Source organism: Xenopus laevis, chromosome 3L (assembly GCF_017654675.1).
Source record: "Xenopus laevis strain J_2021 chromosome 3L, Xenopus_laevis_v10.1, whole genome shotgun sequence".
In the NCBI taxonomy this organism is placed as follows: domain Eukaryota; kingdom Metazoa; phylum Chordata; class Amphibia; order Anura; family Pipidae; genus Xenopus; species Xenopus laevis.
This window is the reverse complement of record NC_054375.1, coordinates 95349964-95376805: the sequence shown is the minus strand read 5'-3', so window position 1 is coordinate 95376805 and position 26842 is coordinate 95349964. Positions and strand designations below refer to the sequence as shown.

At 37.7% G+C, this 26842-nt stretch overlaps 1 protein-coding gene across 4 annotated transcripts in view; it reads right to left on the bottom strand.

The window, feature by feature from the left end:
- Positions 1-26842, bottom strand: part of LOC108711262 (SH3 and multiple ankyrin repeat domains protein 3) — a 182400-nt gene that overhangs the window by 58005 nt on the left and 97553 nt on the right. For all 4 annotated transcript variants that reach the window (XM_041586629.1, XM_041586630.1, XM_041586631.1 and 1 more), the window contains exons 5-11: positions 26409-26517; positions 17625-17776; positions 17208-17375; positions 16156-16272; positions 14600-14677; positions 3223-3289; positions 2671-3004 (exon numbers count right to left, since the gene is read on the bottom strand). In XM_041586629.1, the coding sequence (XP_041442563.1) occupies positions 2671-3004; positions 3223-3289; positions 14600-14677; positions 16156-16272; positions 17208-17375; positions 17625-17776; positions 26409-26517 (1025 nt within the window). The remainder of the gene's footprint in view (positions 1-2670; positions 3005-3222; positions 3290-14599; positions 14678-16155; positions 16273-17207; positions 17376-17624; positions 17777-26408; positions 26518-26842) is intronic.

The window sequence follows — 26842 nt, the reverse complement described above, 5'->3', positions numbered from 1 at the left end:
CTAGGATTTGGAAGTCCCTCTGCTTTCCATAGTGGGTGGTCTTTATGCTAAACTCAGTAACCCTGTATCTTCTCACTTTCCAAATTATTTTATGGTCCTTTTATACATGTATTGTTACTTAATCATAAATAAGATCCTCTTCTCCAGTGTAACTAATCTGGATTTAGCCTGTTTCCTAACTGGAACCTTCCATGCCCTTTATCCGCTGACAGTCACTCTTCTCTAAACTTGATATATTCCAGTAATAGCCCTTCTGAGCACTGGAGGCCAAAACTCAACTGGGAATTTGATATGGGGCCTATTAGTGCTTTGTAAAGGGGGATCTACACCACTTTTAACATAGGATAATAACTTGCTGGCCTTTCCTGCTACTAACTGGCATTGCTTGCTAAGGCTCAAGTACCACTAAATTATGCTGCATCAAGGGTTTGCACAACTTAGTCCTACTAGGGTATTTGTCCTCCATATTTATAAACCCCAAATGCATAATATTTGACAGTCCATGTACAAAAGGCATTACCAAAACAAACTGTTTAAAAGCCAAATAGATCACACCTACTGCAATTTTTGCAATTTTACTGTATTAGTTCATACTTACTACTAAAAAATAAACTACATTTTTCATATGATCTCTCCTTCATAAAACCATGTTGATTTCTTCTAAAAGTGTATCCCTTAATATACCTACTAACTACAAGCTAACTTACAGGTCTATCATTTCCAGTATGAGATTGTAATGCCTTTTTATAAGTACAGGTCTGGGATTCCGTTATCTGTAAACCCGTTATCCAGAAAGCTTAGCATAACGGAAAGGCCGTCTCCCATAGATTTCCTTTTTCTCTGTAATAATGAATCAGTACCTTGTACTTGATTCAAACTAATATAATTAATGATTATTGGAAGCAAAACCAGCTTTATTTAACTTTTAAATGATTCTCTACCAGACTTAAGATAAGAAGATGCAAATTACAGAAAGATCTGTTATTAAGAAAACCCCAGGTCATGAGCATTCCAGATAACAGTCCCATCCTTGTATTGTATACATCAAGATTCCCACCAGTCTATTGGTAATATGACATATGAAATATGAAAGAAATTTTTGGACATTAATGCACAGTCCTCAGTTAAAATTGCATTAAGGTATCTAGGTAATTGATGGTGTATGCTAGGGCCTTGTTAAATTAAAGAGGACATATACCCACCCATAGCAATGTATAATTGCTCAGAATTCACTTTTTAAGATTTAATGATATTAGCAGTTGTTCTTATAACATTGTTATAAGAGTCAAACTCAGAGAACAGAAAGGAAAAACAACTGCAATTTCACGCACATCGGAAAATTGCTTAAGCTGGCCATAGATGTAAAGATTTTTAAAAGATCCAATCATTATCGTGAGACCACGTTTATCTCCAAATGATCGTTTAAATGTACGATGTGTCCATCAACTAAAAAGACCATTTCAGGCGATTTTGCCAGCAAAACTGAAGAGTAGCTGCCTGCTTGGCCCTGCAAATATTCGGCCAAAAAATCGTAAGATGTACAATCATTCGAATTCCACTAACGGCACAATAATTTGACGGATTGGTCAGACTCAAATTGGTTGTTCGCCAAAGAAGAATCGTCGCATCTATAGGGACCTTTAGAATTATACTTCCTGTGATACCCTTAAATGTGCTTATTTTGGAAGCATCTCAATATACTTCTCTGCTAGGATCTATTATTCCTTCATACAGCTGCACACCCCATATGTAGGTGTGTTTAAGGGTCCAAATGCCAAGTATGGTAAAAAAGAAGAAAGAAACAGATTTATTCAGCACACCGTTTCCCCCTACTCATTTTAACTCAAAATGTATATATGACATCCCATATATAATCCATTAAGACATAGCATTTAGCTTTTTAAAATTAGTATGAGTTAAAAACATAAAAAAGAGTAATGCTATTAGATACGAACATAAACTACAATGATATGCATACATAATAGCCCAAACATTTACTCAATAGGGGCCACTGACCTGACATAGTATTGACACCCATTTTCTTTTAATAAAAGAATTGTGTGGTGTATAGATTTCTGATATTTCTTCCTTGGCCTGGTATTTACTAATGGTGCTTACTACAGATTCTCAACTTTGACCTAACTAAGATACAGTAATTCTATGTCTTTCTAATTGAAAGTACTGCTTATACTAGCTCTACAGCCTTGCAGTACAGCAGTACTGTTTTGTTTTTAAATCCAGTTGTGACTTCCTGATTTCCTATTCTTTCCTTTGCCCTGTCAGTTCCTTAAGCTACCCTTTAGCTACTTTAATAATTTCCTTATGGAACTCCTTGTTATAAATCTTGATATTAGAGGAGGACACAGTTTGGGTAGATTGGGTCCTCAAAGGACATACTGCACAAAACTTAGGACAAGTTATATGCACTCCCTTAGTAGAAATACCATACTTGCTATCTTACCATGTTTTTTAAAATGTGTATATCTTCGGCTGTTACCTGCAGTCACTGATTGATCAGGTCTCACAGGGTGTTAACATATAGGTACCTTACTGTTAATTAAATCACTCTGTATGTCCTTTAATCCCACTGTTGCCAAACCATCATATAGCTTACCCTATATTTGTCCCTAATGCAACATTTATGTATAATTGTCATAAATGTGCAGTTACCTGCTCTTGCCTCGTCCTCTTCGAAGGGTGTGGGTGTCAATATCTCTTTCCTCTCTGGCACGGTGCAGTGATGGGGAGCGACTGTGGGTGCTACGGGAACTAGTAGTGCTTGCAAGACTGCTGTCCCCCACTGCTGCTACCCTGGAGACCTCTGGCCCCTGGGAAAGAAACTGTGGGGGCAGACCACGGAGCGAGGGCACTGGGGAATAGTGAGCTCCTTCTGAGTTGAGGTTGTTGTCACTGGCAGAGCGCTGCAGGAAGCGCGGAGATGAGAGACCCACAGAGCTCACAACACGTCTGCGCTTTGTGTAACTTGGAGTCTCCCGAAAAGGCACTTTAAGAATGAGAAAGATGAAAAAGTAATGAAAAAAGAGGAAACAAGCAGAAGTAGCAAGTAAAGAAAATAGGACATATAGAAAATAGGCCTATAGTAGAACATTCTGATTAATATCTCCCACCCTGGAAACAAATTAATATCTCCCACTTTCACAAATCTAGCACACAGTCTGTATGAATTCCTCTTATAATTTTGCTTATGTTTTAGCAACTTACCAATGTCAGATTCTTTGTGAGTTTTGATTATTTCTGCAAGTTCAAAATTTCCTGCAATAATGGCAACCTGAAGAGACACCAAGAAAGGAAAAAAATTACAAAATGCAAGGAAAGTAACTGGAAGCTGAAAGGAAAATAGGAGGAGTCCATTCACAATATTTTGCATAATGAAAGAAACTTCTAAAACCTCTAAGCAGCTTTCCAAATATGCATTGATTTCAGCAACTTTAAAGTTATACATAATGAAATCAATATTTGATCTTCTAGATTCCACAGTTCAGTTTTTAATATATTTGCCTCAAATTCCTACAATATATTCAATGACAAACCAAATATAACCGTTCATTTACACTCTACTTGCATAGGTCATGAGCATCCCATTTCTGTAGTTTAGAAATGGTATGCCATCCACAAAGATTGCATATTTCACCTTCCCAACTGTAAATACATTTTTTTGCTTTCGATACATTTATAAAAGGTAACTTAAGGTGGCAATACACAGGCCGATAAAAGTTGCCGACAGACCGTGTTTGCAGCTTATTGGCCTGTGTATGGGGCCCCCCGACGGGCTTCACCGATCGAGATCTGGCCGAAAGTCGGCCAGATCTCGATCAGATGGGACAAAAAATCCCGTTGGATCGCGGCTGCATCTATTCGTTGATGCGGTCCCGCGATCCGACCGCCCATTGGTATTCGATAGGATCCGATCGTTGGGCCCTAGGGCCCACGATCGGATCAGCCCGATATTGCCCACCTCAAGGTGGGCATATCGGGGAGAGATCCGCTCGTTTGACAACATCGCCAAACGAGCGGATCTCTCAGTGTATGAGCAACTTAATTTATTGTAACAGAGTTTGAAATAAATAGCCTATATTATACATCACATATTCTGTGCAAGTAGAATTTACTGAAGTTCAATTGTTTGCTAATTTTGGTCAGGAACCAAGCAAGCACAGAAATTAGGAAATAGTGCACCCAGTACTTACTACAAGGTAAGTCAACAATCAAGTACTGAAAAAGAAGACCAGATTATTTATTTGGCTTTTTTACATCATCAAGTAAAAAAAGTCACACTACTCATACAACAGTGTGATCATTAGATAAGGGTAATTAACAATAGTTCATGGCTTTATGGGTCCATGGTTGTGAAAAGACCAGCAGAGAATTCCTGGAAGATGGCTAGACATTATATAGAAGTGTAAAAAACACTTTTTCTGCTTGCCAATCATCCACCTGGGTGCACAGAGAAATTTGATCATATAAACATTAGGGCAAGTCTCTTGCTACTAAATTGTTCCTTACTCAATCTGAAATCTGCCATCATAGCCTCATTATTTCAATCAGTTCTGCAACTAGAATCCTCAATTCAATAGGACACTGGCTGTGGAATTGCCATGGAGGCTCTGCATGAGGCAGGAGGAAGCTGTTGCAATATGACCAGGAACATCAATGATTTTCTGGAACACTTCTAGACAATCATTACCATTCTATGTGACAGGATCATTCTTTTACCATATGAGAGATGCTTATGTTAAGGCCTCTTTCACCAGCATGAATATACTGTATTGTAGCCTATCTTGACACATTTTGTGGCAAAGTTCAATGGCTGGCTTATAAATTAAATGAAGCATGGCTTAATGAAACCCCTTCAATCCCAGGAGTTGGAGGCTGCAAAAACTGAGGCAGAATGGGCAAAGCAAAAGGTGGCCAAGGATCTCAGGCAGAAACAAGTGGTTCAAGAGTTGGAATTGAATGTAGCAGAAAATCTTAAAATTGCCCAAAGCACTTTTGCTGTGACTTATAATCAATCATCCATGTGTGAAATCAGCAGTGTGTGCCCAAATCAAATGGAGCTTCTTTAATATACTGCATGGCCTAATTGTACAGTCAGGGCCTCGGGGCCTTCTGAAATACAAGGAGGAGGAAGTGGATACTGGGGTGTTGCAGAAATGTAGTTCAATAAGCAGATGTACCAAAGGGGTCAGGTAAAACCATAATCTGTTGTAAGACAAGTGGTTAGGGTAAACTGTCAGGAGCAGGATAAGGGCCAAATAGAATTTTAATCATGAAGCAGTGCACCCACTAACATAGGGCACACCAAGAACTGGGCACTACAAAGTCACAGGCTGATGATGTTATGCCAGGCAGAGACGTATGCCTGTGTTGAGAGGTGTACCCTAAAGCAGAGACAGAGATTCAAATAACAGGAGCTGTTTCTGCTAAGACTAAACTTAATATCACTAAGCCCTTAGTCTGAGCATAATTTTGACATCAGAAATTAGAAACTACTTGATAAAAGTACTGCTTATGGAAAGGGTACAAATGAGCCTGGAGCACTTTAGTACTAACTGAAAAGTATTGGAACATTATCTGAAATAGTGTCCACTTGTCTGGCACAGCTGTCCTGCCACTACATCACAAGAGGAACAGCCAAGTCCAGTAAGAGATGGTATTTCGCTCGACTTCACAGTTTATTGTTATAATTGGAGAAAAAGCCAGTAAACAGTTTTTAACTCTACATAGCACTTTTTCAATTGAATCATAAAACTATATTTTACTTTACCTTTAAATAGATCTATCCTAATAAAATAATTTCTTAGAACCAGTTAATTTGCTCTTGCAGTGTGTTACTTCTACCTTTATAGGTCATCCACTTGCCTTGCTTGAGCTGATGCTCTGGACATGAAAACCAGGGAAGAAATGGAATTCAGTATTGTACTGTAAACCTAACACAAACAAGCCATGTACTGTATATCTGCTATAACAAATATAAACATTAACTTTGTAACTCTTCATAAATAAATCACCAAATTCTGCATTAAATATTCTGCCCACATTGCACAGAAAAGTGACCACATTATGAGAAGTCTACCCAATATGCATGGGATTTTCTGCCCCTGCAACACATACACTTAGATACCAGGCAATACTAAGAACACAGCAAATTGGTTTTATGGGCGGAACACCGAGCCCTATTATACAAATTATGGCATTATAAAGCACCAGCATATTTTGCAGCGCTGTTCAGTGGCATAACTAGATGTAACTGGGCCCCACTGCAAATTCAATTTAGTGCCCCAAAATATTGGAAAGTTGACGTTTTCTACTATATTATATTGAAATTACTCTTTACTTAGAACCTCACTGAAACCTCTACACTCCGTGCCCCTTCTGCAACCATATGGTCTACTGCCTCTGTGGTTAAACCCCTGGCTCGGTACAGTAAATAGATGTATAAATTGAACATACAAGATTAAATAAAAGCACAACCAATAACTGGTTTAAGAATTAAAGGTGGCCCTGCCCAAAAGAGCCTACAATCTAAAATGGCTTGTAACTTATGCTTAGGCACAAGCCAGACTCTGGAGCCACTGCAGGAAACTTGCCCTGTTGTTATTGCCTGCTCAACAGCCCTCTCTAAAAATTGGAGAGTCAGCAAGTCTAAGCCAATACACAGGAAGGGAAAAGAAAAGTGACGCAGACCTTCAAATAGAGTTGTTGATAAAAATACCTGGTATTGGCAGTCTAAAACAGCTACTATCTCATAAACCACTAAAAATAGAGAATGAATGTAAATTACATAAGTACTAAGAGGACCATGGGGTTGGGAAATATACAATTAGTCTATTAATTAGAACTCTTCTGCCTATAGTGCCATGCTTATTACTTAAAACAAACACCCAGCGAAAAACACAGTGCACAGGTGGCTTTACTGAGATAACCTAATGCTGGAGAGAGCTAATATTAACTTGACAGAGTTCTTCATGCTGAACAGGGGCAAAAAGAGCAAAAAGGAAAGAATGAATATCACCAGGTGTGATAGAACTTTTGCCACATAGCTTTTTTGTATAAAACCTCTTGCGAAAATTTATGCTCATATAGTTTATATATTTTAGCAGGTGAAGAGAGGTGTAGTTTACCTGATGCTGAACACTTATTTTTTTCTCTAACTTATACCACAGTGATTACTTTATCATTATCCTTTTTATAGTACAGTTTGTGCTTAATGTTATCTATAGAAGGAGTACTGGTGCTATATAACATTCAGTATAAATACCTCACAGGGGAATACTTGGTTTAGCACACATCAAATCACAGTACAACATGAACTGGCAATTACACAGTAATAAACCAAATAAATCACACACTAATACAGCAAAGCAGAGAAAGTATTAGCAATGTTACAATATCATATATTGGAGAATTTCAACACAGAAACATAGATAATGGGTTCATCAGAGAAGAGGAGGTAAGGGGTCTCAATCTCACACACACAATTCTACATTTCAGTTATTAGGTCACAATAATCCTGTTTCTCACTGTGAGCTCTTATTGTGGAATAGATCAAAGCACACACTGTTTTCAGCTTCTATGGGAAGGGAAAGAATAGGGAGATGAAAATACAAGCAGAAGAGAAATATAAATATCTGTCAAATTTGAAACTTTAACACAACCACAAGAAAAATGGTTTGCATTGAAAATAATTTTGCCTGTAATCATATGAACATACAGTTGTGTTATACAGTGCAAATAGAGAATAGTTGCATTTTATAAGGCTCAGGCTAAATAGACTCTCCCAACCAGGTAATCCCAGGTAAAATAATACCTTCTTATATACTGTATAATATCATTAACTCTCTAGGGCATCAAAATATAAAAGGGCAGCATGCCGCCAAGCCACTTTCTGAGGAGCACTGCTCCAGTGCATGCAGTACCGGCACTAGGATTGCGTGGCATAGAGGCGCGGCCTAGGGGCGACCTGGAAGGAAATCCGGCCTGGACATACTCCACTCCACTGATACACTGAAGCAGACAGGTCAAGTCAGTCAACAGACAACACAAACATTTCCCACATCAAGGCAAAGGATAAAACTGACACACCTTTCCTTTAACTAGCAAAGGGGTTAAAGCATGTTTAATTTACACACTTCTCTTCAGATAAAAGGCTCATTTAGGGCAGCAAAGACAAACTTATTACATTTTATATTTAATAATTCAAAGTGGACAGTGCATAAACTATACAAAAAGATCAGATAATATTACAAAATAAAATACAGAGTAGCAAAAGTTACAAAATAAAAAGGAATACAAATACAGAACTTTACATACGTCACCTACAGACAGATCTTTTATGAGTCCAGTTCCAGGGGGATGTAAGAAATAGTGATATACACCTCCCAATGCAGCTTGGCTCCCAAAGGCACATGGTTGAACTGGGCACAGACCCTTTCCCTACTTGAAACACTGCTGCTCTCCCTACCTTCCTCCCTGGCCCCAATAGCTGCCCCAACCTCCCTCACTACCACATGAAGCAATAGGTAAGCACTTGGGGGCCAGAGGGGTTTTGCGGCTGGGATGGGAGGGACTAGAGGGGGCTTTGCGGCTGGAGGGTCGGGGGTGGTGTGGGGGCCCCTAAGGCAGCAGGCACGGTGGGCCCTGGGCCCCCAGTCCAACCCTGCAAAGGTATATATCTTCCCTTGATATTCAGGTTGGGAAGAGATAGGTCATTACCCCCCCATTCAATGAGAAAGGTGAGGGCGGGGTCACCAGTTTACAACAGGCTGTTCTGGAGACATTGATTTTCAACCAGCCTAAACTGCTTGTGTGTTTATAACACAATTAATAAATAATGAATGTTGGGTAGGAAATTGAATTCTTTTTCCATAGAGACCAAACACCCCAGGACTAACATATATTATTCTGGCTTTATCAGAATATTGGGTAACAATGAGTTGGGTCATCATAATGTTGGAGTGTTTGCTGGAGGTCTCAGACAAAAGGTCAGTTAAGAGAGGGAGAATGAAGTTTTGCTTCTTTAGATAGCCAAAAGGTCCAGTCTGAAGGTCAGTTAGAGCTGCATTCCTAGATACAGTAATGTTCAGATAAGGATATAACATTGTTGTAAACTAAAGGGGACCTGGCCAAAAGTTGGTTCTCTAATGAGGGGCATTACGGATAACTTGTATAGAATAAACCACAGAGAAGACTAGAATCTTCCTCAACAGAAAACGAAAAATAGTGGGGACAGGAACAATACTAACATCACTCTATTGAGTTATAATTTTATTTGTGGTCGCAAAAATGGGGTTTGTTCATTTTTTCAGATTCTATTCCACTGTCTGCTCTTGAGAGGATCCCACAGTTACAGATTACAAAAGATCAGCAAATATCTGGGTATAGCATGCCTTGACATGACATGACTGCTCCAACAGAATCAAGCCAAATAGATTTCACGGTATGGAATGAGCTGTCTCACTAGCTGACACATTGATTATATTGACAACTACTGAGGCCAATACTACTGCAGAGGATGACAGCTACTGAAGGCAATCCCATTGGTGTGGTTACATTTCGCCAGTTTTAAGGGGGGGTTGGGTAGAAGCATGGACCTGATTTATACTGACGAAGCTGAGATACAGTCAAACAATCATTCTTGCATGATCTGCTGTAAAAATAATGTAACCAGGTGCAATTGAGCCTAAAATGGCGTCATTAAATTGCAATACATGGTTTCAGCAATTCAAGAACTTTGTTTTTGCCTTCCTCTGCATCAACTAGCAGTTATGTATAGACTTAAAAGGTTGAGCTTGATGGACATGTGACATTTTTTAACCTATCTGACTATATACTATGTTTTAATGTACAGTAAAGGTAATAATACATACATTATTATTCATTATATGGTATAAATATGTAGGTGATATACAGCTTTAATATATACTGGAAGGTGGGCCATTAGCTAGCAAGGGCAAAGCCAGAGAAGTGTACAACCAACAAGCAAGCAATGTAAGCAATCCAGTATAACAATCAGAACATAACCTGAATAAAGATGCTGGCATTGGTATATAACAGAAGCAGGGGACCTACATATATGTCTATGATGACTAAGTAATAAATGCAGTGATGGGACAGCTTTGTTCTTCTCTCAGAACAGACAACCTTCTCTGTGCTTTATAAGATTTTTAATGATCAATGATTGATCTGAGATGCCCAAATTATTCATACAATTATATTAATTCTGCTTTACTAAATACAATAAAATACTGCTTTACTGTGCTAAAACACATATAAATATCCCCATGCACTATGGCTTCATACAAACAAATGGACATACAGGTAGGTAAGACATGCTAACAGATGGCTGTGTTTTTTGAGAGGGGGAAGTGCTTACACCAGTTTGACAATAATCCAGATTAAGGGACCATCAAAATAGACGTAGATAATCTTTTCATCAATGGGACATGTAGGCTAGTGGCGTCTTTGCAACTATCTCCACGGTCACCCTCCCGTTATAATTCAATTCCTGCACTATGGTCTGAAAAAACTGGGCTCACTGAATAAATCCTTCAAATTAGGTAACAGTTTATTATTTAAGGTCAGAAACTGTCATCAACAGCAGTATACAGAATAGTATAACATGGAAAGATTTCTCCGCTTCATCATCCACTGAGAAATAGATGGACAATAATATTTAAAGGACCAGTAACTTAATTTTTTTTTGTTTGTATTTGTTGATCAAGCTCTTACAAATAAACAATTTCATGGTAACAAAAGTCTATTTTATATGAAGGTTTTTATTCTGTAATCCTGTAGAGCACTATTACCCCTATACCTTATCTACTATCTGCTGAGTAAGCATCTGTTTTGTTTTTTTTTGCCTTATTAAACTTGAATGGCTAATTATGGCTAAACAATGTTTAACGTTTAACAAGTTCAGCAGAGAGATGTAGAGAGATGTAGGGCTGTAAATATTATAGCAGAATGTATAGGGATACAAATAGTATACACAGAGAGGTGCAAAGAGTCATATGTATTGCAGGCATAGAGGCATAATGAGCACAGCGAGTTTAGGTGATAATATAGAGTCTAGACAATAGCCATTCAGTAACTCTAGCAATGAAAAGCATTGGCACAGACTATATAGTGACTTCAGTTATAACTATATAGCAACTTCAGTTTGGAGTACAGAAGCACTTTAGAAGTGTAGAAGATCTGTAGAATCAGAAACAGTAGTGTATAAGCAACTAGCAGTAATGAATATCTAACAAAAATTCTATTATTAGGTGGGTAGGTTAATTTTGATGCAGGGTGACAGGTCACAATATAAACATTTTCAGCTTCCAGGCCCCATCTGCACAAAATCCCTGGTGACCCCAATGGGAGCAAAATCACAGTACAATTGTGACCCCCCAACACAAAGTTGCAGTCAACAACAGAGGAAGCAGACCCATGCCGGGCCCCCTATTCCCCCCCCCCGCCACAGAGGCTACTTTCTTGGTCGCTATATCACTGCCAAACCATCAATTTCCCACTGAGATCTATGTGCACCAAGCCTTTAGTCCTTCCTTCACACATACTGTAAGCTGGATACAAGATAATGAAAATGTCTTCTACCCTCCCTTCAATTCACTTTAATACCCCTGCCCTTCAATATATATTCAATGATATTCTTTATCATATTTATGGGAGCCAGCCATTCCGTAATTCAGAGCTTTCTGGATATTGGGTTTCCGGATAAGGGATCCTATACCTGTAGTGCAACATTTATTCAGTTCCTCCACTTTACTCATTGGTGGTTTATAGGTCCATAAATTATTACCAGAACAGACACCCTGTTATAGTATTCCAAGAATATACAGACAACAATTTTGAATTCACCCAAATCTTATGCTAATTACTGTTCTAGGCCTCTTGTAATTGGGAAGGCCCTTACTTAAGCTGTATGTGTAAAGCTTAAGCTGAGTGTATACACAAGTTATAATGCCAATGCACAGCACTCTGAAACCTTTCAAAACACATGCTGTATATAGCATAAAATAATAAGCATCACTAAACCACATATATAACATATAAGTACACTGAGGTTTTGCAAACATGTATTCTACTTTAGTACTTGTAACATGTACAGTATATACTCTCATATATACATGGTATACAGTACATTGCTTCTTGCATAGGAATCAACCCAGCAGGGGGTCAGTCAGTGGCGTAACTACTGGGGGAGCAGGGGGTGCGATTGGGCCAGGGCCCGCACCCGCTCAGGGCCCCCCGGCAGCTCGCACGCCACTCGTAAATAGGAAACGCGGCCATAAATGCGGCCGTTTCCGGCCGTATGGAGGGGGTGGGGCCTGGCTGCACGTCCCGCGCCAGGGCCCGCCCCCCTCTAGTTACGTCTCTGGGGTCAGTTAGCATTCTCTTGCTAGGAAAAAGGGCTACTTATGGAGATATGCATGCAGACTTTGAACTGGCAAAAGTTGCTGTACCTGTAGAGGGTTGTATGGGAAAAGAAAGGACTGGGAAGGAAAAGAAAGTGTTTTGTGGTAGTGCAGATAGGGAGATAAAGGAGGAAGAGAAACATGCCTGTCACTGGAATAAGTGGCCTGAATACTTGTGATTGGCGTATTACTCGTATCTGAGTTCGTGCACAAACAAACGATATTACTAACAATTTCAATCGTCCCATTTGAGGTTGGTTTTTGAGGACCTTTTATCTTATATCTTTTTATAAGGCTGGTAACCAAAAATTAATTGTTTAATTTTGGTTACTACATGCATAATTCATCTCAAAGGTTTTGCAAAGCACTTGTACATCTCAATACAAGAACTAGGAATTTAAACAGAACCCTCTGTATCTTCAAGCAAAGAATTAGTTAAGGCTTGCTAGCACTGTAATTACATATCTGTTGAAACCTGCATTGTGCCAATATGTTTTTATCATAACACATCTGACTTCCTACAATTTTTGCCTGGTGTCAGAAAGGAGCATTTGTTGAAAATTCAAATGAGGTAATAGATAGCCAATAAAGAATCACTGCATTTAAAGGGGACCTGTCACTCAAAAAAATTATTCCAAATACTATTTTATGACATTAGTCAAGCAAAATAAACTTTAATTACACTATATAAATTATTTGAATCTTGTTTTGTTCGGTCTGGGAACTCATAATTATAGCAAGCAGGCAGGCGCCATTTTGTGGACATTGTGATTAATTCAAGCCTTGCATCATCTCAAAATCTTGTTTATGCTCCAGAATGGGAGATCTGATGTCCATCCCCATGCCCTGACTACACTTAAATGGTAAAGAGAGAGGGGGAATGTGGGGAGAGTATTGACAACTAGGAAGTGCTGAATGGAAAGTGAGAGTAATTGTCTGCCCCGCCTCTATGCCTAAAGCTGGCCATAGACGCAAAGATCTGATCGTACGAACGAGGATTCGTACGATTTCGTACGATTTTCGGACAGTGTGTGGACAGTCCCGGAGATCGGTCATTTGGTCGTTTGGACAGATTTATAGATTTCTGTCGGCTGCCGATAATATCTCTGCATGTATTGCCGATCGTACGATTTTCAGAGGGAGACTGTCACTAGCTTTGGTCGACATAACTTTCGTACGAGTGCTGTCAGGGCAGAACATCTTTTGTACTTTATTTGATCGGAATGGTTAGTGGCAGGTCGGGAGATGGGAAAGTCCGATCGTACAATGATTCGTACTATTGGATCTTTGCGTCTATTGCCAGCTTAAAGTGGACCTGTCACCCCAACATAAAAAGCTGTATAATAAAAGTATTTCTCAAAAGCATAGAGGAGGGGCAGACAATATTTGATTGACAGCTGAGATTTTTAAATGTGTTTACAACAGCTATGAATGCTTTAATAAAAAAAGGAAATATGAACTTACTAATCAATATCTGACTGCAGCTTATCCACATTCAGACATTGATAGGGAAAGCTTAAAAATCAAATAACAATAGGACCTGATCTAGTTCTCACTGAACATGATTGCATGGTACCCCATGTAATCTTGCTGGAACACATACAAAACAATCAAGTCAGCTTATTTTGGCTCACTACTTGGGTGGATAGATTGCTCAAAGAGCTACTGATTTGGTGACCTTGTTAAAAATGCAGATCTTTTAGGCTTTACTTGCTTTTAGCTGAAATATAGACAAGGATTCCAAGACATCCAGTTCCCTTCTTGTGTATGCTTATGAGCTCAATAAATCAGTGCAATCACCAACTTTCCGGAATGCTATTGGATTTCTTTATAATGCTACATATGTCCCAATAAGCAAGTGAGGGTCATCCAGAAACTGACACCTACTTTCCAGGCTAGTGTACAAGAATTTGTTAGAGAGAATGTGCAGCCATGGAAAGGATGGGATGTGTAGAAGTAGTTGCAGGTTAACTAGATTTAACTGTACATTGTAGGAAGATACAGAAATACAAGCTGCAGGGAAAATTTGTGTGGTGTAGGTGAATTTAGTTTAGCTGAAGTATATGTGTTTCTTTCAAGTATTATCTGAGATTACATTATATCGTAGAAAGCAGCTTTAACACAACAAGTCAGTGGTTTTATATCAAGTTTCATTACTGTACCTGGAATGCAGTCTGGTTGTTGAAATTCCGAATCTCTTTACTTGCCCCGCGAAAGAGAAGAACCCGAGCACAGCTCTCCTGTTGGGAAGCGAAAATTCAGGTCAGGAAGGAAACAACATATCAGTATATCAAATTGGAATGCAGACAAGACACAGATTCACCTTGCCATCAACTCACCATTACTGTTTAGAAAAAAACAAATTTCCTTGAAATTAGCTTACACACAGACTGTTACCAAGGCCATTATCTCTAAATAGTTATCCCAGCCTCATCTATAATACACAAAATATCCACTAAAAATGCCTGTGGTATTTAAAGGGGACCTGTCACCCGAAGAAATAGTTTCAAATCCTTTTCTATCATGTTAGATGAGAAATGGAAACTTTACTCTATCTAAATTATTTCAATTTAGTTTCCTTCAGTCTTAAAATTCATAATCACAGCAAGCAGGCAGGAGCCATTTTGTGGATGATGTAATTAAAGCAAGTTTTGTATCACCCTAAAATTCTTCTTCTGTATGCACCACTATGAGGGATGTGGTGCTTATATCTATGCACTGGGCACACAATTACTGACCATGAATGAGAGAATAATTGACTGGTCCACCTCTATGCAAGAGGCAGGAATTTGATGATTGACAGCTCAGATTTTTAAATACATTTATAAAAGGTATGGATGTTTTAATAAAAAAAAAACATTTTGGTTTCATGTTTAAGTAGAAAAGGATTTTTATTAAACAACATTTATAGGTAGGTGGCAGGTTCCCTTTCCTGCAAAATTATATTATTTATTTTTAAAAAAATATTACATTATTCCTGTAATCTCCATTTAAGTTTCTCATGCTCTAAATGAATTTCAATTGATACTTCTTCTCCATTTCACTTACAGCACTACCCAATATGTAAATCTTACTTTACTCATGTATCCAAAAAAGTTACATTATAGCACACTGTGTTCTATTGTTATCTTATCTTAATGCTGTTAAAATATGAATTAATAAAATGCAACAGCTATTGTACTGACTTTTTTTTTTTTTTTTTTTAAATAAAGGTCCATATTTTAATTTCATTGAAGTAAATTGTACCTAAACACACTCACCTAAATTCTTGCATATCATCTTGGTCCCACTGGAATACATGCACAAGTGTTTAAACTAGGGTTTGATTTAATGGCTGTTGTAGAACATTAATGTGGGGTTCAAACATCAAGTGGAACTTTTAACTTTTTTACTTTTATGACCCAAATCTACAGCTAGGCAAACCATGACAATTAATATTGTATATGTAATGGCTTTACATGGTCATGTAATTTTATTTTCTGTATAAATAGGTATCTTTCTTGTTAATGTTTACTATGTTTCCAGTAATTAAATGTAAGAATGCAGTCTTGTCTCTCATAGGTTTCCCCTAGATGCGCTAGAAAAGCTGTCCTGGCATCAATAAGCAGCCTGGATTTTATGCTAAATGTAAATACTCTTGTATGTATGTAATTATGTCACATGGTTATGTGATGGTACTTCCTTGTCTGACCCAGCTGTCTATGCATAGTTGTGTCACCTGATTGTAGAGTGCACAAAGGTGCAGAGCGCTGTTCCCTGACGCATTCTGTGCTCTCATATCAGCTCCATAAAACAGAAGATGCTCCAAATGTTGAACATGTCCATACCGACAAGCCTGAGAATCAGAGAAAGCAAAGGTGCCAAGAAAGAGCCACAAGGGAGGAACAAAGAGAGCCAACAGAGACAGAAAGTTGGGAGAAACAGACAGAAAGACCCCAGGTCAGAGATGTACCAAAGGTATGTAAATCATGGAAACAAATTATGATTAAGGACAAATAACCAGGCCAAAATAGAAGAGGTTATAGAAATATTAAGGAAATACCAGAATACATATAGACAAACAGAGGAAGTGTGAATTGCCAAAAGATACAAAAGCCACAAAAAGCAAATGGAAGTCATAAACAGGCAAAACAGGACAAGTCATGTAGTAAGTAAGCAAGAGAAAGTTAATAAGAGCCAAACATGGTATAAGGCATAATAAAACAAGACATATCACAATAGAGAAATGAGAAACACATGAAAGGAAACCAGTGACAGACAAAAGACAGTGTCAGAAAAAAAACATAGAAACAAAAAGCAGAAGGGCAAAAAGAGGAAAATGGATATCAGGGAAAAAAGAGATAGAAACAAATGAATACAAAGAAACCAAAATTCCATGGGTAAAGTGCCATTATGCTGACCTCTATACTGGTCTATGCTTGAAGGCTGTTCCATTCTGAGGTAGTTCTGTCTTTTTACTTTTCCTGCCTCTTACAAATTTTCTCTTCTGTTCCACAGAAGCTCTCAGAGACTTCTTGTTATGCTTTCTTTTTTTATTATGTACAACGTATACCCATCTTTCATGTAGGCATGTTGCCCCTTCCTGCTAATCTTTTTGGCTCTTAGTCCACAAGATGGACATGCTCTTGTTAATGTCTTTCATGCAAATTTTAATTTTCCACTTTTCTCTAGTCTAAGAATCCCGATACAATGCTGTAACGCATCTCCCCTTGCCCCCTTCTCATTGTTCTGAACTTTCTTCCTGTATTAGGACCCCAAATTGCAGCACACCTGGTGAATCTCCTGCCAGCCGTTTTCATCCTCACAGCCGAGGCTGGCATAGTCTCGGAGAAGCAGTTCACAACAGTAAGGATCACCCCCAACCATAGCACTGTGATAGAGTGGTGTTAGGCCACGGCTGTCCTTATAGTCAGGTGAAGCACCCAAATCCAAGAGGGTCTGGATCAGGATAAAGAAAATATGTAAGTATATACTGCAGAAGTCTGCAAACAAATTTTTTAAAAGTCAGGTAGAAAACAAATAGACAAGTCCAGATGTAAGGGCATGAACAAAGAAATATTATCACAACAATCATAACTATACTCAGTTACCTCTCGGCTTTCTTTCTCAGTACTGTCTGTTTGGATTTCTACCTGCATACGAAACAGCTTTGCCTATTGCCCTCACACTACGGTAGATTTCACTCACCATCAGTACGGCATGGTTGCGGTAATGAACCGCTTTGTGCAGAGCCGTTAGACCCTCACGAGTTCTGAAGTCAAGATGTGCTCCCCCATTTCGCAAAAACTTTACCAGTTCTGCTCCACCTTCCAACTGCGCTGAAAGGGTTAGAGGACATTCTGTTGGAGACAGACATCACAGGGTTATCAATGCACCATCATCAACAGGTACATAAAAGTAGCAAGTCATCTTAATACATTCACGTTACCTGGAAAGGAACAGCAGTCAGTTCCTGACTTTCTAATGCAAACCATAGATATGATTCATATTTGCTTTTCAGAGGTAAATGTTTATATATTTATAACAAATATATATAAGGAATTAGTACATGTTATATAGTGGTAGCAGTGACAGACAATACATATAAACCCTGAAGCTAAGGCAATTGGAACAATAGTGGAAGGCAGTTCAAGTAAAATCTTTACAGGCATCTGTTCATACTTTGTGACACAAAGACCATACCTTGGGAAGCTAAAACAGGTGAATTAAAGTAAAATAGATAGTGGTGATGTACCCATCCAGCACATTGCTAAACTTTCTTGGCATACAATTACAGAAAAGAGTCTCACTTGAACGTTGTAAAATACTGTCCAGAACCCCTATTCGGCAAGTGGCGGGCACTTTTACTTCAGGTAGCTTTAAGTTGGATGCCAGGTAGTCCACCACTCCAGTCCATATGAAAAATAATCTGCCACTGCTTCACCACATCTGAGAGGTCTTAAGTTTGAGAAGTCATCAGGTTTGCTTCCCATCACTTTGTCTGATGAGAGTTACATATAGGTGAGGAAAAAGTTCTGGAGGTATCAAAAGTGTTGCAAAAAGCAGTTAGTTGGGCCATAGTGGCAGACAGGGATAAAGTAGTGAAGGGGAGTGATTCGGAATTTTAGTGCCACAGTTCACACTGGAAAGAGAGTGGAGACTGAGAGAGTAGATGAGATGGGTACGCATCCTAGGTGTCAATATGGAATATTGTGAAAGCCTACCACAATGGCCAGAATTACACCCTGAATATAAGCATTTGGGTTACTTAGATTTGGAGACAAACACCAGTGGTAATAGTAAGCCTGTGAAGCTAGGTAATAGAGAGATCATTTGGAAAAGGTCAGGCCCCCCTTCTGTAACTGGTGCCGCACTCTAAATGGACTCCTCCAGAAAACTCAGGGGGTTGGGCAGGGACAGTTGCAAAAATCCTGACTTCACTTGAGCCTAGAGAATTAAATAAAGGATTTGCAAGTTTAAGAAGAGCAACTAGGGAGTCTCTGGGGTCAGCAAGGTAAAGGTCAGCAGTAAAGAGGGACTCTCTCAGTCTCCACTCTCATTTTCTCCACTGCAGTCCTGTATAGCAGCCTTTTAATGTGCAGGGATTCCATTACCAATATAGCCAGGGCTTCAATTTGCAGAGTGAACAAGATTATGCAGAGGGGACAGCCCTTCCATGTGCCCCACACAGGAGGAATGGAGAATATGTCAACCATTTTACTCTGATATGGGCTGTTGGGCCATGTATATAACAGCTTCATCATTTGGCCAAATGTAAAAAGTTCTAGGACTTCCAATAGGCATAGTAATTGCATTCTACAGAAGGCCTTGGCCACAAGAGAGACCTTTATACGGGAGCATGTTTCTTGGTGAAAAGTTTGCAGATTTGCCTGGGTGGATGATATAAGTGGACATTACCTTCCTGACATAAAGCCAAAGTTGTATCTTTCCCAGGTTTAAAGGGCACCTGTTGCCAAAAAATATTATCCCCAACCAAAGGTGCAGTCTGCTCTTATGACTGCTTTAGAGGCTTCCCAAAGGGTTGTGAGAGGGACACTGGCAGCATTTAACTCTCAGTATTCCTTGTATGTTTAAAGTGCCTTCTGTGTCATTTTAGAGGGTACCAGCTAAGGGAGAGAGAAGAGAAAAGTGGTCCAACAAAACTTGAGGGAGGAAGTATATATGTTCCACTAGAGACAGAAGCTCTTGGTTGATCTGGGTAGAGTCTATATTGAATCATCTAAACAGGGGTTCATGAGTGACTTGAATTGTCCATCTAGGACAGGAGTGCCCATACCTTACTAATGTGAGGTCTACTTTTAGTGATGTTGTCCCATTATGATCTACAGCCATAAAGCATTGTTAGCATTAACTTAATTAGTTACTTAAATACTGATTAATGGGAAAATGTATATTGATATATTTAACAAACAACTATTTTTTATGTAACCTTAACATAATAAATATCTGTATGAAAAGCATGAAACAGGAAAGTGATTTAGACAAACTGTTTGTGGACAGTGTCTTGAGATCTACTGATCACCAGCTAAAGGTCTACTGGTAGATCCCGAACTACCTTTTGGGCACCCCTGATCTAGGACATGCCCCCTCATATTTGCTTATATTTTGTGTTTCATATTAGGTATGCCTCACATAATAGAGACTTGAAGTCTATACACCTCCCCTCACCACCTTTCACTAATACAGAATTGACTATAGCAGTCAGTGGCTTATTAGCTAAGGGAACTACAGGTCTCTGCGCTACAAAATGGAGAAGGCCTGAGGCTATTTACATACATTTACCCAAACTCAGTCTGCATGGTGCAAAAAAAAGGCAGATTGCAGCGGGTTTTTTTTTGCACTTTGCATGCTGCACTCAGGTTTGCAAACAAGCCCTTAAATCTTTTATGAACCCTTGCCATACTGTTATTCATAGTTGTCTTTTATACAGTAATTCACTATGTTTTTTATCCTTTGCCATGGTAACAAAGCAGTTATAGGGAAATGCTGTTAAGCAATTCCACAGGCCCTCCCTAGTTTGCATTACAATACTATGAGTCTGAGAAAGAGCAAACTGTCAAACTGTCAAAAGGTAATTAGACTCAGAGCTAATGTGTAATACATGTTTTGCATACCCTATGTATCACAGTTCTAACCATTGCACCTTGTCATGCACTGCCACACTGGATTAGGCCACTTGGTATCAGCAAGAAAATGGCGATAGCAGTCCATTATCATTGTAACAGCCAATTGTGAACATTAGAGTAATTATATACCAGTAGCATCAATGTCAACCATCAACAGTCAATCAGTGTGTGTAACCTTTGTCAAAACAATGTAACACCAGATGCAAGCTTGCTTCAGTAACATTAATTCTTAGCAATCTACTAATGATGTATAGTATAATCAGCTGACTAATGGACATTTTGCACCTGTTATTACATTACCCTTAACCTAAAGGTATGTAAACAAAACATTTTGCAAGTGTACCCATACTTATTTGGAAAGTCAGTGGCCAAATATGAGACTGACACCACTAAATTCATGCCAGACCTGGATCTGACAAAAATAATGAATAGATAATGTCATTCAGTATGTTAAAGAAATGTGCATCGCTCATTCTGATAGGAAAGAGGCACAGCTTTGTTCAGTAGTAAAGTGGTTTCAATCTTTAAGCATTTGTCCCCTTTAGCTCATAGAAAATTTACAGATATATGGAAATATAATTATAACGGTCACCTTGCTATTGGTCAGAAATCCAGTGATTATATATATTTATATTATTATATATTAGTATCCCTTTAATAAGTTAATTACGTTCTGAAAAGTGAAATACTAACAAACAAAATAGTGAAGCAAACTAGTGATATAGCTTGAATGTTCCCGCTATTACACAAGGAGCGATATTCACCCAAACTAGTGGAAACAAAATTGATACCCATTATTTAAAAATTCATCATTTTGACATGCATAATCAATATAAATATTAAACATGGATATCATTGATCTAAATATCAATAACACGAGTATGCAAACAACATACATGTACTGTGATAATGAAAATACATGAGCCATGAATTATAAGTGATTAGAGACTTGAAAATCCCCAGTAATGTAGTGTAACCAAGAACTTTGATGTCTACATTAACAAATATAATGTGTCATAAATCAGGTCAGTACAGCTTAAATATAAAACAGCTTGCTCTCCAAAGCATATAAACAAAATTTACACGTTGCCCTTAGGAAGGGTTGAAGAGAAATAGCATGGGCTTAATATTTCAAACAATTTGAATAAATACATTTAGGGGGTTATTTATCAAAGGTCGAGTTTGTGAGGTTTTTTATACCTCGAATAAACTCACAACTCAAATCACCTTGAATTGATCGAGTTTTTGAGCTCAAACCACTGTAAAAACACAGACTATCATGAAGGAAAAAACATCTTCAAATGTTAAAGGGACCTCTGCCATTTACCTCTATTTTTAGCTGCTTTTGGGCATAATAAATCTCAAAAAAATTTAGTTTTTATTTATCCCGAAAAATTTGGGGTTTTAGTGAAACTACCCTCAAGAAAAACTCTTTTCAGGAAGTTTTTGGGGTTTTTTTTCAGGAAAACACAACTTGACCTTTAATAAATAACCCCCTTAATGGAAAATGAAATGATAAATGTATAGTAACACAATACTAATACAAATATCTAAAAGGACAACAAGCAAGTAAACTAGAGCTAAATAACTTGACCATGTCATCTAATTCTGTAAATGAAGACCAACTTTCATCTACTAAACTATGGCAGCATCCTTCCCTAGAACAGCAAAAATTGATAAACACTTGTCTTTCACACTCTAAACAATATGATATCGCTATCCACTATGTAAATGTTATGTTGACATACTACTGGATATCGAAAATGCTTGCAAACCACCTAACAAAGGTAGCTAATAAAGTACTAGAGAAGAAACAAGAAATAGTAAAGGAAAACATAATAAATGAAACATAACCCATTTAAGAACCATTCTCAGTTAAAAAAATGGGGAAGACCTTGATCTTATTGCGACCTGTTTATACATGCCCCCAGTCTGTCCCTTTTATTGAGATGTTCTGATATGTTTAAGGGGATACTTTCACGTAAAACATGGTTTTTTTCAAATAGCATCAGTTAATAGTGCTGCTCCAGCAACTTCTGCACTGATATCCATTTTTCAAAAGAACATACTAATTTTTTTATATTTAATTTTGAAATCTGACATGGGGCTAGACATATTGGCAGATTCTCAGTTGCCTATAGTCATGTGACTTGAGCTCTGATAATCTTCAGTCACGCTTTTCTGCTGCACTGCAAGTTGGAGTGATATTGCCCCCCCCCATTCCAGCTCAGCAGCCTAACAACAGAACAATGGGAAGGTAACCAGATAACAGCTACCACAAGAACAGCGCTCAATAGTAAAAATTCAGGTCCCACGGCAACACCTTCAGTTACATTGAGTAGAAGAAACAATAGCCTGTCAGAAAGCATTTCCATAGCGCAACACTGGCTCTTTCTGAAAGCACACGACCATGCAAAATGAATTGGGATGGCTGCCTACACACCAATATTACTATTCGTATACGTATACTTATTCGTTCAGGAATTACATTTTATATGGTAGTGTGGATTATTTGCAGTGTAAACTGTGTAATTTAGAAATAAAAACTATACCATAAAAATCATGACAGAATCCCTTATTATATCTACCATAGCAACTAAACTGAATATAAACAAAGTGCAACTATTATGAAACTTGTAAAAACAAAAACGTTATTCACATTCTACATCTGAACTCTATGAGGGGAATGTAATTAAAATCACACGCAATGTTTAGATTCGAAACCACCACTGCTTTAAAGGCACAGTACAGCCCCTTTTCAATATGACTGAAATCAATAGGACTTGTGCTGTACATACATGTTTCAATAATCACAATTCTATAGTTTTGTTATTGCTTGATCTAAACATGGCTAATAGGAAAATTGAAGCCAATTAATATTTGGTCGTTGCAAGCAATGATACCTCTAATTCCTTCTTGAGTGCGTAGTTTATAAAAACTGTGTGCTCAGGTCAGAATTAATACAAAAAAACTGGTTGGAATATAAACCACAGAGATAATGGAAACCATTCTAAAAGTCACATAAATTACAATTGGAATACCTCAGGGTTCAGGTCTGGGTCCAATTAATGACCTTAAGGTTGGTATTGAAATCAATGGGTCTGCCTTTAACAATTACACTAAATACATAGAGTAATAAAGTCTTCTCTAGATGTTTATTGTCTCTAGGGAGATTTAGACAGATTGTTCAGCAAATTGTAGATGAGACTTGACATTGAAAATACGAGGCTAGGCATCTGTGGGAGTAGAAATAAGCCTATTATTTATAAAGTAGATGAAACAATATTTTGAGAATGATGATGATAAAGCATTTGGATGCCATTGTTGACAGGACACACCACAGCAACCACTGAGGATGTTATCAAGCAAAAAGCATGCATTTGAAACAGTATCTTTTTATACTTGGTCACTCCTCAGACTGAAAAGTGGATACATTTTGAACAACAGATCAAGTAAAAATGCTTCCTGCAGAAGTTTCCTCCAATACTTTTGCTGTAGATGTGAATAATGCACATGAGTTTTAATAGCAGGAAAGGAGGGTGACAGAGTATTATTCAAACAATTATACAAACAAATGCATTGTCAGTTTTTTTCTAAAGGCAAGGGAAATTGTTATGGTACAAGAAATTAAAATGCATTGGTTTTTGTTGTAATTGTTTTAAACAAGTTTTAAAAAAAATGGTTTTCCGGAAAAAAGATTTTTTATAAAAGATTCACAGCCCTAGATACATGGTATTCAACGTCCTACAATATTAGCCTTTCCCAACCTATTGCCCTTACTCATTCACGAAGAAAACAATATGGGGCTGATTCATTAGGTCGCAACTTTTTCAGTTCAGGCTTTTTGATGCCAAAAATCTGCAACAATTCTGAATAAGAAAAGACTCCAGTTATAACCTATCCAAATCATGTAAAAGTCAATGGCAGATGTCCCTTCTACAACTGGAAGATCTTTCTTTGATTGTTGACCTCATTCTAGATGTTCAGAAGATGCTCAATATTTCTTTCTTGAGGGATAGGGATGGGATTAGCTCTTAGTAAAAAAAATCTGACGCATAAGAACTTTGTCTGAATCTTTAGTGTCCGCTTGCAATTTGCATCAAAAACAAAAAGTGCACATAATACATAGTGCAAAGTCCTTGACCCACCTATTAATAGACATTAAAACCCACCAAACATATGCTTGTGTGGGGAATTTATTGCTCCATCCAGCTTTCCATACAATCTCATTGGTTAGTCTTTTTATAATATTAATGCTTTATCGGCTTTAACAACCTATGTTCGGGTAAATGTTGGGCATATAGGGCCAACTAAAACAACTGAAAATATAAAATCATAACTAGTGATAGGAACACTGTGCAATGTCAGGTTCCCAAAAACAACATTTAACCATAGAAACTAAGACCTGGCCTTCTTGTGCCCAGGAGGATGGCACAGTGACAGCTCCATAAATGTTTAACACTGAATCAAATCTTTTGACCTAGAAGAGGAAAAGTGTAACAGAACTACTGAATTATAAATGAAAATCAAGAACAAAACCACTGATCTAAATGTTAAATACTGAATCAAAGCAACCTGCTTCAAGGGAGAAAAATATTGAACCCAGAACCAAATCAATTAAAATGGAATCAAATATCAATCCACTGCTGCTGAAATATTTACAGTTAGATGTATAGAATAAAATGGCACGTGCTGTGAACAGTCTGGGTAATGCACACTTAAGGATAACAAGAGCTACAAAAGGCCAATATCCATATTATGTAAATGCATCTACTGGCTGTGATTTATTGATGGATAAACTTCAAATCTATTTGTTCTCTGCCCAATTTATTTTTTCATAATGAAAGACAATGTTATCCTAGGCAATATTGTAATATGCATACATTAAAATTGTTTCGTTTTTCTAGGGTTATTTGTAAATGTACTTGCAGTATCTTTCTATATTCTGTCCTGATGGTTCTGACTCTTGAAACAATGGAAGTCAGCTAATTAACATGCCTGTGAAAAAGCATTCAGTCCTTTGTGGGAAATGGAGTTTTATACTTCTGAGACTGTTTCATAAATATATTCTGGAAATTTGCTTAGAATTAAATTTTCTTTCATTATTCAAATAAAATTAGCTGTAGTTACTCTTTTTTTAATAGCATCAATAAACAAAAATGAGTAAAATCTACATTGTATTCCTAACTCTTGCAACCACATTTTTTTTGCTCCCAACAGTGTTCTATTTTTTCTATAATTTTTTTTGATTGGTTGTTTTCTGTATAAATGCTCATATCCAGTGAAAATCATTAGAGCCCATTACTAAGCGCCCTGAATGGGCACGAAACGCGTAGGGTGGATGGAGATGCAGCTTCTTATATAGAAAATATATTTCTCTGGTCCTGTGGATCCGTTGAGTGCCCACGTGTTGCTATCATTATAATTGGTACAGGTATGGGACCTGTTATCCAGAATACTCAGGGCATGGGGTTTTGCAGATAAGGGATCTTTTTGTAATTTGGATCTCCATACCATCAGTCCACTAAAAAAATTATTTAAACATTAAATAAACCCAATAGGGATATTTGGCTCCAAAAAGAATGAATTATACTTAGTTAGGATCAAGTACCAGGTATTGTTTTATCATTACAGAGAAAAAGGTTCATTTTTCAAAATTGGAATTATTTGATTAAAATGGAGTCTATGGACGAGGGCCTTCCCGTAAACCGGAGCATTCTGGATAAAGGATTTACGGATAACAGATCCTATACTTGTATTGATATTATTATAATCTGTTATTTATAACATACAGGTATACCAGAACAAAGAAAAAGTCCACGTCTGTACAAATGGGTTTACTCACCTCCCGTGTCTGGATCCTGATAGTTAGGATCTATACCTCTCTCTAGCAGTCTGGTCACTTTTTCAGCATTCTGTAATTGAATGTACTCCATGAACTTTTTTAGATTACCCTTAAAGAGAAAAAAAGAGGACAGGACAATTTAACAAGGGAAAATAGAAAAAAAAAAAAGGGATGGTTCACCTTTATGTTAACTTTTAGTAGGTATATAATGTCTAATTCTAAGCAACTTTATAATTGCCCTTCATTTGTCCTTTTTTTATATAGTTTTTTTAATTATTTGCCTTCTTTTTCTAACTCTTTGCAGCTTTCAAATGTGGGTCACTGACCTAATCTGAAAAACAAATGCTCTGTAAGGCTACAAATATATTATTATTGCTACCTTTTATTACTCATCTTTCTATTCAAGGTCTCTCCTATTCATATTCCAGTCTCTT